The sequence below is a fragment of the Lissotriton vulgaris genome, chromosome 12 (genome assembly GCF_964263255.1).
Source record: "Lissotriton vulgaris chromosome 12, aLisVul1.2, whole genome shotgun sequence".
NCBI classification, from domain to species: Eukaryota; Metazoa; Chordata; class Amphibia; order Caudata; family Salamandridae; genus Lissotriton; species Lissotriton vulgaris.
The window spans coordinates 741,783,641-741,798,269 of NC_141700.1; the positions used below are offsets into that span (position 1 = coordinate 741,783,641).

General features: G+C 42.9%; 1 protein-coding gene across 1 annotated transcript in view; it reads left to right on the forward strand.

Annotated features, from left to right (window-relative positions):
- Positions 1–14,629, forward strand: part of LOC147678521 (uncharacterized) — a 180,878-nt gene that overhangs the window by 134,710 nt on the left and 31,539 nt on the right. Inside the window, exons 7-8 of the mRNA XM_086946038.1 lie at positions 11,668–11,729; positions 11,814–11,866. Coding sequence (XP_086802164.1) covers positions 11,668–11,729; positions 11,814–11,866 — 115 coding nt within the window. The remainder of the gene's footprint in view (positions 1–11,667; positions 11,730–11,813; positions 11,867–14,629) is intronic.

Consider the following 14,629-nt stretch of genomic DNA (forward strand, 5'->3'; position numbering starts at 1 on the left):
AAGGACACATACACAACGCTATGGTATGTTATGGCGGTTAGAACCTTGAACTCAGAGCTTGAAGAGTGTAGAGCGGAGCCATGTAAGGTGTGGTGGCAGTAGCAGAGGAACCTCTTTGCTGCATCATGCCACATCGATCGTGGCCATTTTTCCCTGATCCCTGTGGCCCAAGACTCTGACCACAACTCTGACCGAGTGGCCATACAATCCGGACCTCCTGCTCCATCTACATCTTCATCTCCTTATCCCTACCCCTCATAATGGACATCTGTAGGGGGTGTGGTGAGTGGGGTGGTGAGGTGAGATGAGAGAATGATGCTATTTACCCATTGGCCTGAGCACTCACATTCAACTCTGCCCCTTAGGTGAACCCAGGATGCACTACAGTAGGTGTGTGACTTGTTTTAAAATAAATTGTAAAGGGAAGTGAGGATTGCAAACCGCATGGATTAATGATTATGGCTGTGATCAAGGTCCCTGATACTAGACTGAATTTAAAACACAGACATCGTTTGAGGGCAATTTGCATACAGTAAAATTCACTAGAGGCTTATGAAGCATAAGTGGCTTTAGTCAGAAGTAGAGGTGTAAGAGGTATAAGGGAAGTTTACATCATAATTTAAAAAAATCTGCTCACTGTTAACCCACCCGAGCCTTGTCATGACCTGGTAGCCTTATCATCAACCACCAACCGTCAACTGCCAACCATGAGGAGAACTGTGAAGAGAAGAGTATGTGAGGCACAAGCAGCATGGCAGCAGTTTTTAGGTCCTGCTGCCAGAGGGTAGAGCCAGGGGAAGTGGAGATGGTCTGGTCAGGTCCAGGTGCAGTCTGCAAGCCCCTTGTGTGCTCCAACATGTTTGGACGAAAATCAGTAGTGGAGAAAAGAGTCTGGGCATACGCATGACAGCCTCAAGTGGCGTTGCGCCAGTTTTTAGGGACTGCTTTCAGAGGGTTGAGCTGAGGGGAAGTGGCAGCGGCCTGGCTAGGCCCAGGTGCAGTCTGCAAACCCTTTATAGTTCTGAGCCTTTCTTATCCACTGACAAAAGATATGATTACAGCTAATATTTATTTCAAAACAGAACTTATTGAGTCTTGATACAAGCAGTGAAAAGGCAAACATAGCCCCTTTTAGCCCAGTTTCATCCATAGGACCTAGAACTACAGATCCATAACTGACCCTAACTCTATCAAAAATTCATTTTGAAAACATGACAACTATCGATAGTAGAAATGCCAATAACCATCCCTCACTAGCGAGAAGTTTGTTAATGGTTAACCATATGGAATGTAAGAACAATTCAAACAAATCTGCAGATCTCTCCTTTATGGCAAAATATGACACAATTATTTCTGATTCCACAAAGAGTCCTAATGATCCTTGTCATGACTCTATGGATCCATGGAGCAAATCGCTCAACGTCATGGTTGCATTAACAGCTGACCTACACTTCCCCTCAGACAAAATGAATATTCAGGTGGAGTTGCTTAATATCCTTGCTCTCTTAAAATTGCAATCTGACACCATTAGCCATCTAGTTACATGCACTTGTGCTCCTATATTGGATAATGTCTCAAATCTTCCATCTTGTAGATGATGTTAAAAACATAGCCACTGTGCAATGAGCAAGAACCACAGACAGTCTATCTAGTAGTTCCCATTTGGACAACGTGACTGTCAAACTCATGATTTGTCCACTTAACTTGAAGCAGGCGCAAGGCTTGACGCAGCATTGGGCAGATAGGGCCCCCCAGGGCATTGCTGGAGCTGCGTCCAGCAATGCTGAGATATTTGTCACGTTGTAAAGCCCTGCGCCATCAGGAGGCTTTCCGGCGCAGGGGAGGGCGTTCTTGCGCAGGTATACCTCCTAAAAGTGGCTGAGTGGAATCTACAAGATTTCACTCAGTCACGTTTAGGCCAATGTTACGTCAAAACCCTGCGCCTGCTTGAAGCAGGCGCAAGTCTTGACGCAGCATTTGGGAGATAGGGCCCCCCAGAGCATTGCTGGAGCTGCGTCGTGCTTGCGACGCATCTCCAGCAATGCGCTGCTTTTACGGCACAGATGCGTGACGCATCTGTGCCGTTTTTGCCACATGGTGCGCCGCATTGTAAATGCGGCGGACCATGGGTGGCAGAGCTGCGGCGCGCAATAACTGGTGCATTCCTGGGGATGCGCCAGTAATTGTAAATCTGCCCCTATACATTTAGCCAACGAGGGAGCACTTACTGATTAGACAGTTGAAAGTACTCCAGTTAAGTAGAGGTATTGCACAAAACAGTGGCATCTTCGTGGACAAACACGCAGGGCGGGATTCATTCTGCCCCCTGTTAGACTCGTTTTTTGTGTCCTGCTGCCCTCTGTTAGACTCATTTTTCCCTTGTTTTTCTGCCCTTCTGCCCTCTGTTAGACTCGGTTTTCCCTTGTTTTTCTGCCCTTCTGCCCCGTTAGACTCCTTTTTTGTGCCCTTCTGCCCTCTGTTAGACTCGTTTTTCCCTTGTTTTTCTGCACCTCTGCCCTTTGTTAGACTGGTTTTTGTGCCTTTCTGCGCTCTGCATCACCACATCATCACTCAGCACTACCCCAGCATCACTCAGCACCACCACATTATCACTCAGCACCACCACAGCACCACTCAGCACCACCACAGCATCACTCAGCACCACCACATTATCACTCAGCACCACCACAGCACCACTCAGCACCACCACAGCATCACTCAGCACCACCACAGCATCACTCAGCACCACCACAGCATCACTCAGCACCACCACAGCACCACTCAGCGCCACCACAGCATCACTCAGCACCACCACAGCATCACTCAGCACCACCACATTATCACTCAGCACCACCACAGCATCACTCAGCACTACCACAGCATCACTCAGCACCACCACAGCACCACTCAGCACCCCCACAGCACCACTCAGCGCCACCACAGCATCACTCAGCACGACCACAGCATCACTCAGCACCACCACATTATCACTCAGCACCACCACAGCACCACTCAGCACCACCACAGCATCACTCAGCACCACTACAGCATCACTCAGCACCACCACAGCACCACTCAGCACCACCACAGCACCACTCAGCGCCACCACAGCACCACTCAGTGCCACCACAGCATCACTCAGCGCCACCACAGCATCACTCAGCACCACCACAGCACCACTCAGCACTACCACAGCATCACTCAGCGCCACCACAGCATCCTTCAGCGCCACCACAGCACCACTCAGCACCACCCCAGCATCACTCAGCACCATCCCAGTATCAGTCAGCACCACCACAGCACCACTCAGCATCACCACAGCACCACTCAGCACCACCACAGCACCACTCAGCGCGTCCCCAGCATCAATCTGCGCAACCATTCAACAACAACTGGTTCAAATATGTTCTCTTAATGTTTCAAGCTTTATTACAAATGTCACAAAAAGATGTTAATATTTCACTTCTGTTCTTGGATTTTCGTCACAATAAAATACACTGAACATAATCTTCACAAAAGTTATTTACAAAAGTTTAAGCTATTGCCATTATAAATTAACATCACTGTTATTTAAGTATTAATTATTTAAAAAAATTAAAAGCCATTGTAATTTGTAATATCAATACATCTAAGTCACGTAAATACAAAACATGTTGCATTACAAATGCTACGGGTGTCACATTTGCGAAAGTTATAACTATTGGCATTGTAAATGACAAAGCTATTAATTTAGCTATTTTCAAAACCAACACATAAATAAAAAAAATTGTCATTTACAAGACCAATAGCTCAAACTTTCCCAATGCGAGACCTATTGCATTGCAAATGCTTGTTTTTATATCTGTCAGTGCTTCCTGTTGAGGTTTAATTTTCGTGACAGGTGCCTCATTGCCTACTTGTAACTATTCTCTGACCCTGCTTCAAGGGGCAGAGCAGGGTCAGAGAATAGTTGCAAGTAGGCAACGAGGCGCCAGGAAGCACTTACAGGCTTACAGCAGCAGGTGCCCAAGTTGAAGTTAATTTCTTTGTAACCCTTTTGTAAAAGGTTACAAAAAATTAGCTTCAACTTTTGCACCTGCTGCTGTAACCCTGTAAGTGCTTGGCTGAAAGTTCGTCCCCGCTGATTCGCGGACTTTACCGCGATTTCGCGAGATTCGCGGATCGCGAAATCGCGGAAAATCCGCAAGTTCCGCGAACGGAGCGAATTTTCAGCCCATGCTTAGTTAAATTAAGCAAAGGCAAAATAAGACTGCACCTGCATAATATGAGGAAGGTTGAATAAAAACACCTACAGTCACGAACCTGAGCAAAACCCGTAGACACAGAAAGGAAACACCATTACATCTGAACCTAGTAAAGTTAAAACCAACAAATGCTTAATATATCAAATAATTAAGTTGTACTTATAAAGCGCAGCTTGTCACCTAAGAGGATATCCAGGAGCTTGGAGCAAGTATCAATCAAAGAGTCAGGCCTTGAGCCGCTTCCTGAAGTGGGTCAGTGAGGGTGCGGTGATTAGGTGGTTGGGAAGGGTGTTTCGTGCTTTGGCTGCGATATGGGAGAAGGAGCGTCATGCAGAGTCGTAGTGGCATATGTGAGGTGTTTGTGCAAGAGCAAGGTGAGCGGCGCGGAGATTTCTTGGAGGTCAGGGGAAATGCAAGCAGTGGTTCAAATAGGTTGGTCTTAGGTTGTGGAGGGGTTTGTAGGCGTGAGTCAATAGCTTGAATTGGCATCTGTTCCGGACTGGCAGCAAGCGGAAGCCCTTCAGATGCTGGGTGATGTGGGTTCTCTTGGGTAGGTTGAGAATCACACAAAAATAACCTGGTTAGGCAGAACACGTATAGTCTTTGTAACTTATATTAAGCAGGTATGGTATATCCTCCTGGGTAAGGCTATGCTAACTTATCCAGTCATGTCTACCTCTAAGTGTTCTCATTACAAATTATATATCAACCATCCACCACTGATCTCACACCCACCAAAGAAAAGATGTGAGAGAAGTCAGAAAAGTGACTCAGGTAAACACCATCCATGGAGTTACTGGTTGGTACTCATCAGTTTGCTTGTCCTTTTATTATTGGCAAATTCCTTAACGGAAAGAAAAAGAAGTGTTTCCTAACTCTAAGGCTCATGTGAGGTGGTGCAAAAATTATAACGTGTAGATAATAGTTTTCTGTATCAACCGTCCACAACCTGTAATGTGAAGGAAGGTGAATAAATCTCCTAGCTAAAAATGAGTTGTGATCCACTATTCCACACATTCTTTATTTTAATAGTGTACACACTTGGTTAAAAGAAACACATGGATAGACCATTTTAACTTGAACTGCCGACATGTTTTATTGCCTACGAAATTCATGGGAAGCTCATCAGGGCACGGGGATGCATCCCAAACTCACTGATGCTTTAAATCCGTGGTGGTTTATAAAAACAGTAAAAGAAAGAATGATAGTGACAGAGACAGAAAAATAAAAGTTGTAGATAGTTATCATGTGTTGACATTTTCAAATTACAACACATCTCACATTGTATGTCCTAACTAAATGACATAGTTACCCGGTGGTTGCCAGGTGGACTCCTACCATCAACTCCCCAAGGAGGCTAAAATGTGGCCTCCCCCGCAAGGTATCATGCAGCTAACCACAGCTTACCTGGAAATAGACAAAAATACTACTTCACCGTCCTCATTGGGAAAATATGATGGTCAAAAGTCTTAATTCACCTCCTGCATCATTAGATTAGTAGGAGCTTCAAGGTGTTTTCAAGAGTATCCGCCATCTAGATTTCAGCAAAACAGTCCTTAAAAATATATTGGTGTGAGTCAGTGGGTTGAAGTGGCATCTCTTCTGGACTGGAAGCCAGTGGAAGCCCTTCAGGTGCTGGGTGATGTGGGTTCTCTTTTGTAGGTTGAGATTCAGCCTGGCAGCTGCCTTCTGGATCGTCTGGAGTCTTTGCATGAGTTTGGTAGTGGTGCCTTTATAGAGTGCATTGCTGTAGTCCAGTCTGCTCTTGAGGGCTAGAGAAGGGGACCCTGTTGATTCTTTGATTATTACTTAAAAAAACACCTCAAGCAATAGAACAGGGTCAAAAGGTTTAGGGCTTCTTATAAGCAGCACTTAGGGACAGGAAGTGTCAGTTAAAAAACAAACTGTAGGAGAACCTGGTAATAGCTAGAGGGCTAGTACTATGTTCTGGAGGTTGGAATAACACCGTTTTTTAAAATGTGGAACAACTAGTAGATCTGGTCACTAAAGTGCTTGCCCAGGCCAGGGTTAATCATTTATCAGCCCTATATGATGGTGGGTGCCCTAAGCCCCTTACTTTGACTATTCAAGAGGGTGACTGGCTGATAACACACTGGGATGAAGTGAGAAATGCAATTGTATCCTTACCCTCAGGCAAGGCTCTGGGAGCCAACTGTAAACCTGGGGACTTGATGAAGTCCCCAAAGGATCTGTGGACACCTGTTATTAATCTCCCTGTGAATGCAGCCATCTGTGGCCCCTTACCAGAGTTCTGTCACCATTCTGTAATAGTGCCACTGTTTAAAAAGTGGGATAAAGCTGACTGGGCTTGTTACAGATGAATCTAATTAGTTGATGAAGAGGTTAAAATCATAGGATGGGCCATATTGAAGAGATTGACCCTCTGAGCTGATGAACATAACATCATGTCTGATCTACAGTACAGGTGTAGGCCAGGGAACGGTAGAGCAGAATCTAAATGTGTACTTATTATTGGCTGAATATACAAAGGCACGTAGGGATTCTGTAAATTTCACCTTAATGGACCTCAGCTGATCCTTTGATCAAGTTAATAGAGATAAGCTCATGATGGTCTCACAGGATCAGTAAGATTCGGGATCTATGGGGCATGCACTCAACAGTGCTATATCCTTGCAGCTTTCCTTTTTGTTATGTATATTAACCCGCTGGAGGGGGTGTTATCTGAAAATGGTCTTGACGTCCCACGAGCGGGTGGAAGAGTGATCATGGCCCTCTTATATGCTGAAAACTCTGTTTTGATCACTGGTACCGCTAGAAGTCTCCAGTGCTTTTTTGATCTTTTTATTGATTTTATGGACAGCAGGGATCTATCCATAATCTGACATTCAGATCTCTATAATTGAATAAACCATTATTTCAAAGGGATTGCTTCCACGGGTCATTAGTTATGTGAAAACGACAAGAATGGAAAGTGACCACAATCCACAAGAACTTTTTTGGGATATATCCATCTGTCTCATTCTGAAATCCAATGTATTCCTTGAAGTTGCTTCTTCACATAATTTAAAACGTTTGGTTTGGAGGTCTAATATACAGGAAGAGATACTGCAATTTGCTAAGATAATAATAACATCTGCTTTGGTTTATCCTCTGGGAAAATATATACTGCCTCACTTTAGTAATGTTGGATGTATGTTCATTTCAGAAATGAACTGTGTTTTAGTCTGTGACATTTTATATGATGTCACTATTTTTTTATATATTGACGTTCTACCTGATTGTAATGATTTTAATTAATCAAACAATACATTTATACATATACATCAAAAAACGATATTGTATATATAAAACAATTTTCCCACTTTCAATTTCTGCTCCTCGATATTTTTCACCTTAAGATATTTTTGTTGCAATATTATTGCTCCACAATATTTTGGAAACAATGTTTTGGTCATTCTCCAAGAAAACAGCTCAGTTGAAAACAGCAAGCAACGTGAAAGTAACCGGTGCGTGAAGGTCCTGGTTTCCAGAAACAGGCTCTGGGATGGGCTCCTCTCTAAACCAAGCACAGGTCTTCTAAAACTATCAAGTGTAGATGTGGACTCGCTCAGTAAAATATGTGGAAATAGTCTTAGGGAAGGGTTTGGCTACAGCAAGTACCTCAGATAAAGTTATTAATGGTACTAGGGTGGAAGGAGACTAAAGATGCATAATGTGAAAAAGCTCCCATAACTGTCTGCAAACCCATGGGAACGACAATAGACCTATCGAAAGAACATGTGTGACCTAGCCAGCTCCTTCATATTATGGCAAACTTTTTTGGTGTAAGTACACCTAGGTGCTGATTTGTTTGAAGAGAAGTGCAATTAATTATCTCCGTTTATCTTTCGACAGTTTAGCATCTGAAGTGTAAATGTATTTATGAACCTATTTTAAAGGTTCTAATTAAGTCCTCCGAAGGAATCTGGGGCCCAATGTAGGTCACCAAGGGCCCGATGTAGGTCGGTCGGTAACGGCCGAAAATCGGTATTTTCGACCATTACCGATCGGTAAAAGGGTAACCGGTATGTAGGGGGCATTATTTTACCGAATCAGTAAAATTACCGATTCGGTAATTTTACCGATTCGGTAAAATAAGAATTCGGTAATTTTACCGAATCTGAGGCTCCCAGATGTAGGTGGGACTCTTCAGAGTCCCGGGGGCCTTACCGAATCGGTATTTTACCATTAAATTAATTTGATGGTAAAATACCGATTCCGGTGTGCATGCACATGTGTGCATGCACACTTATGCCATGTGACAGGCAGACCTGCCCTTAGGGCATGTATGCCTGCCACATGGCACCCGAGTCTGTTTTGGGGGTGCCAAAGTGACACCCCCTGCACCCTTGTGAAAATCGGTATTTACCAATTCGGTAAATACCGAATCGGTAATGCCCATTCATTCCTATGGGCTTCAAAGCCTATAGGAATGAATGGGCATTACCGATTCGGTATTTATCGAATCGGTAATGACCGAATTCTTCAGAATCGGTATTCCAGCACATCTGGAATACCTACATGTCCACCCCTTAGATTTACCGATTTTTAATTACCGAATCGGTAAAATTCGGTAATTAAAAATCGGTAAATCTATTTTACCTACATCGGGCCCCAAATACCGGTCGTTAACGGCCGAATTCGGCCGTTATTTTATTTATTTATTTATTTATTTATTATTACATTTATTAAGCGCACAGCTACCCGGAGGTTTCCCGGCGCTAAAGCAAACTGAACGGTGAAAAAAAGGGAGGGACATTAGTTGTTAAAAAGCCATGTTTTTATTCCTTTACGGAATCTCAGAAAGCACGATTCCGTGCGCAAGGGTTGAGGAAGAGAATTCCATAAGGATGGATTACCGACTGGTATTTGGTGATTGAGATGTAGGGGCCATTATTTTACAGAATCGTTACCGATTCTGTAAAATACGGAATCGGTAATTTTACCGATTCGATAAATCCCAGATGTAGGTAGCACTGTTTACAGTGCTACAGGCCTTCAGAATTCGGTATTTTATCACCCATTACAATTGGGTGGTGAAATACCGAATTCAGGTGTACATGCACATCTGTGCATGTACACCTGTGCCATGTGACACACAGACATGCCCTTAGGGCATGTATGTGTGCCACATGGCACACAACCTTGGATTTGGGGTGCTACAGGGTGCCAAAGTGACACCCCGTTCACCCTTGCAGGATTCGGTATTTACCGATTCGGTAAATACCAAATCGGTATTTCCCATTGATTCCTATGGGCTTCAAGGCCCATAGGAATCAATAGGAAATATCGGTAAATACTGAATCTTACAGATTCGGTAATTCTAAAATAAGAATTACCTACATCTGCCCTTCCTATTTACCTACTCTTAAATACCGAATCGGTATGATTCGGTATTTAAGAGTAGGTAAATAGGAATTACCTACATCGGGCCCCTGGTGTTCTGTCCATAATTTAGAAGGGATTGCTTAGCAACCATTAGAAAATGTCAGAAATGAGTCAGATTTGTGGAGTTAAAAGCAAGGCCTCTCAGGGTGTTTACATTTTTTTATGCTGACAGAATAATTTCAGTGTTAACAGTAGTGCATGAGGGCTGAAAGCAGGTTTAGAGACATCAGACCTCTGTTGTTTTCACATATGATAGTACATGATGCACATGTACTAGAAAACCTCATTTTCAAATAATACAACTTTCAAAGTGCCTTTTCGTGTTACGCATTTCAATATTATAAGTATTACCTAAGGTCTGAAGCAAACCTCTGTGTCAAACAACAAAGGCCATGTTAGAGGCTTTAGAAATACTGCATTGCTCTCTGCTCTGCAGTTTGAGTGGATATGGTTAGTTGGAGCCTGGATCTCTGGTTCGCATTAATGTATATATTGGGCATATGTAGATTTATGGTATGTGTCGTTGAGTCCAAGAGGCCTGGGGTTAAATACCAAACCATTCGTAAATAAAATTATTTAGAGGATTCCTGATGATGTAGGGTTTGGTCAGAGGTTTTCAAAACATTGTGTTTTTTTGTTCCTAGCTCTTACTTTTACATTTAGGTGTACATCTAGTGTAATGCACTCTTTTTTCCATGGCTAAAATCTGCATTTTCTGCCAGAATGTGTTCTCCACACATTCTTCACCCATTCTCGCAAACAGACCCAAATAACCAAACTAGTGGGAGAGGAGTTGGCCTAAGGGCTAGGGCATCAACCTAATATCTGGGGAACTGGGTTTGAGTCCCGGCAGCGATGCTCAACGTCCTGTGATTCTGGCACATTCCTTAATCGCCCCATGCCTAATAAAAATGCATGTGCACGTCTGTAATGAAATTGGTGCTCATGTAAAGCACTCTGATACCCAATACATTTGGGTCAAGTTTGTGCTATATAAAACTCCATAAAAAAAAGAACATGGAAAGATCTTCAGATTTTGGAGATGAACTGTTGGTGGAGGAAATGTATTTACCTCCAATATATTTTTGGAGTGATGGGCAGGTTGAAGACACTATTTTAAGGAACAAAATAGCATTCGAATACCGATTCTGGAGGAAATACTTCAGCCTTTAAAAATTTATTTTACTCCACATTAACAAACACACTTCAGTATCAGCATCCTCGTGAGGCCAGTCACTACGCCTTGAAATGCCTCTCCTGCAGTCCACTAATTATCCTCGACTCTTAGAGAGGGCAGAATTTGCGTAATCGCGTTACGCACATCTTCGCAAAACTGAAAAAAAACTCAGCGAACACGCACAAATTCCGCGAACATGCAGAATTGGTTGTTTGCGATCCTTTTTTACTGTTTGCAGTCACTGTTGGCGTGCTCGGGGGGAAATATCTTGCGAAAACAAGCATTTGAGAACACGAAGAAGAAAAAATGTTCACGAAGTCGTGGAACGCAGAATTTTGGGCAATTTTGCGTTCTCTGCGGAATGCGAAATTGCCAAAATTTCGCAAATTCCGCAAGCGGAACGGAATTTGCCACCCAGGCCTACTCTTGACTATTAATAGGGAACACCTTCAAGGACACCAAGTAGAAAAAGGACCAGAAAGTGGCAAGCAAACATTTTTATTGTGTAATTTGCTGTCTTCAGTTAACTGCTTGACACTAGTCCTCTTTTGAGATGAATGCTCTAACGTAACATGTGTATCATCGATCCAGTTCATTCCTACGCTTCCCACGTTAAAGGCACCATAGACATTACAAACCATTTAAATCTGAATTTGACAAAGGTTTTGCTCGGGCAACAAATCCACTGTAAGTGAAAAATTAATCTATTTCTCAGCGTGATTCACCCGAGTCTATTACAGCTTCATAAAGCTTTGTAAATAGGCCTTCTGAAGAACTGAAACACTGTCTTTTGTTTGGCATATGAAATTGTTAAAGTAATGTGTGCTACTTTCACAGAGACAGCCAAACTCCATCTGGAAATAGAACCTCACTTGATGAACCAGCTGCCCATCAGACAGGTAGATATTTCATCTTTACACAAAGAGAATATGTATGTTCATTGCACACACTAAATACTTGAATCTTTCTTATTTAATGTACAGATTCACCGAATGCAGTCTATGCAGTTGTGTCAAAATCAAATAAGAGAAACAAGGTAAGTTATACATTGTCCTCCTCTGAAAATAGCTAAAACTTTACCCAGATATTAAACTAGCATATTGCCTTTTAGGGCAAATCCAGCTTGTGTGTTTCACATAAGAGGAATATTGCACATCCTGAACGGCATTATTGTAAATGGAAGTAATCAATAATTTTAGGTAAAAGTAATGTACATAAAGCAGTCTTGTCGCGACCTCGCTACTTCGTCACATGCAGCGCCGGGAGGGACGTATGGTCTGAGACTATCTCACCTTGACAAATGTGTGACTACAGGGAGCCGTCCTTGCTCGCCCATCTGGTCGAACACGAGTACAAAGTAAACTCAGATATTTCAAACTGAGTGAGTTATGATACCTTCATGACCTGAGCATTTACACAGGCTGTGACAACGGTCTACTCCTCAATGTAGGAGATAGGCAGAGTTTCTAAGGGATCCTGGGGCATATTACCAATGTTAAGCGATATTTACCGCTAACGATGCTTAGCAACGAATTTTTTAACGCTAAGCATCGCTGGAAATTATCGCAGAGATAACTTGCTATTAGCAAGGTTTATCTCAGAAGTGATAAAAATCCTCACGCTAACTGCCAATTGAGAGATTATCGCTGGAAAACCACAGATAATCTCTCAAAGTTTGGCATTAGCTTGATGATAGGGGCTCACAAACCTTGTTTTTGATTTATATAGACCCCTGAAGAAGGGTCTCCATGATGACCCGAAATACATTGGGTGTTGAAATAGGCATCATCATGAGCTATAATGATTATAAAGAATTACGCAATCATGAAGAAGAATAAATTTGATTGTTGAGCAAGTTCATCATAAAGTTTTGCAAGAGTTTTATTTTGTAGAGAGACTGTAGGAACAAGATTGTTCCAAGTGAAAGAGTGTGCATATCCCTACAGGTCAGGTGTATTCCTAACCCAACCAGTAACTACAGGAATACACAAGGACCACCTACCAACTAACTCTAGCTATGTGACCCAGGATACAGGCTGCAGCCCCCAAAATAGTTAAGACAAAAAATGTCAATTACTAAAAGTGGCATTTACAGACAGTGGCTTAAAATCCAACTTTCCCATTAAAGAAGATTTTATATTACAATTCTTTAGATACCAAACATGACATTTCTACCTATTACTAAACAAAGGTTTACACTTATTAAATGTAATAGGGTATAGAAGAAGTCGTTTTTCACTACCTGTACATGCAAGCCTTAAATGTACAAATCCAACTATTTTAAAACACTGCATCCTGCTTTAAGGCCTGGTAACAGCCTTCTTTATGGGTGACACATATGTAAGAAAGGTAGGGTTTAGGTCTGGTAAAGTGTTTTTTTGCCAAGCCAAATTGGCAGTTTAAAACTGCACCCAGGCTGCAATGGCAAGCCTATAATATGTTTTATAAGTTTACTTAAGTGGGTAGCACAATCAGTACTGCAGGCCCACTAGTAGCATTTCATTTACAGGCCTTAGGTGTATGTAGTACTAATTCCCTAGGGAGTTATAAGTAAATTAAATGTACCAATTGGGTATAAGACAGTTTTACTATGTTTAAGGGAGTGAACACAGGCATCTTAGCACTGGATAAAAGTGATAAAGTGTACTGAGCCCTAAGGCCTACAGAAACAAATTCCAGCAAAACAGGATGATGAAAGGCAAACTGCTTGGGGAAAGACCAGCCTAAGGCTTGCAGGTGTTACAAGTAACACATTGTTCTTACAGAGCTGAAACAAAGATGATTTCAGAGCTTAGAACTTCTCCAGCGTATCTTCTGCCACTACAGGTTCTCCACTTGAGCAAAGGTACCTTAAGGAGAAAAAAAAAATCCTGAATGAAGTGGATGATTAGGTGGGCACCATACATTCTTTTTTGCATGAAATTCAGAATACAAATCATGAAGAAATGTAAGCATATTGGTTAAGAATTCTGACACAGACTGTTAGAAATTGGATTACTGTTTGACTGGGGCGTAAGCCCTGGGCAAGTAGTAACCACAATCCTTTTCTGGGTAAGGCAGACCCAACCCCTAAATTAACCTGTGCCCACCCCCCTAGCAGCTTGGCACAGAGCATTCAGGCTTAACTTAGAGGCAATGTGTAAAGTATTTGTGCAACACTTCCAACAGTAAAACTGAAAACACCACACAAAAAGATTCCTACACCACACCAGCTGTGGTTATCTGGCTGCACTGGACTGGACAAACTTATAAGTTTAGGCCAACCGTAATGGAGCATGGGCTGGTTACAGGGACCCACTTAGGCCCGCTGAACGGAGCACCTTAGAACCTGGTTTGCCAGCATAGTATGGATCATTGGTTGAGATGCGTTGAGGATCCCATCGATGAGGGCTTGCGATGTGAAGACAGGTAATGTATCAGTTCCAAAGAGCTGTGAGGCTGTGTTGCAAAGCCCGACATCACCATTGAGGCTGCCATCAATGAGAGATGCGAGGGCCTGCGCCCAGCGTGCTTCACACAATGGCGGTTCCGAGGGCAATGCAGACTCTAGCAGCAATGCGGGTCTTTGAGACAGGTCCAATCTATGCAGCAGGTGAGATGTGTCAGTTCTGCATAGTGTTGCGCGTACATTAGAAGAGATGTGTCAGGTCTGCTGGTCTCACAGAGCCTGAGAAAGCACCTTATGCCCCCTATCAAGGGTCCAAGACTAGGGTGGCACCACTTGGCAGGGTAGACTCACAGATGGCAGAGTGCAAGAGCAGATGCAAAGTTGTTGTCAGGCTGTCATATCCATGAGTCT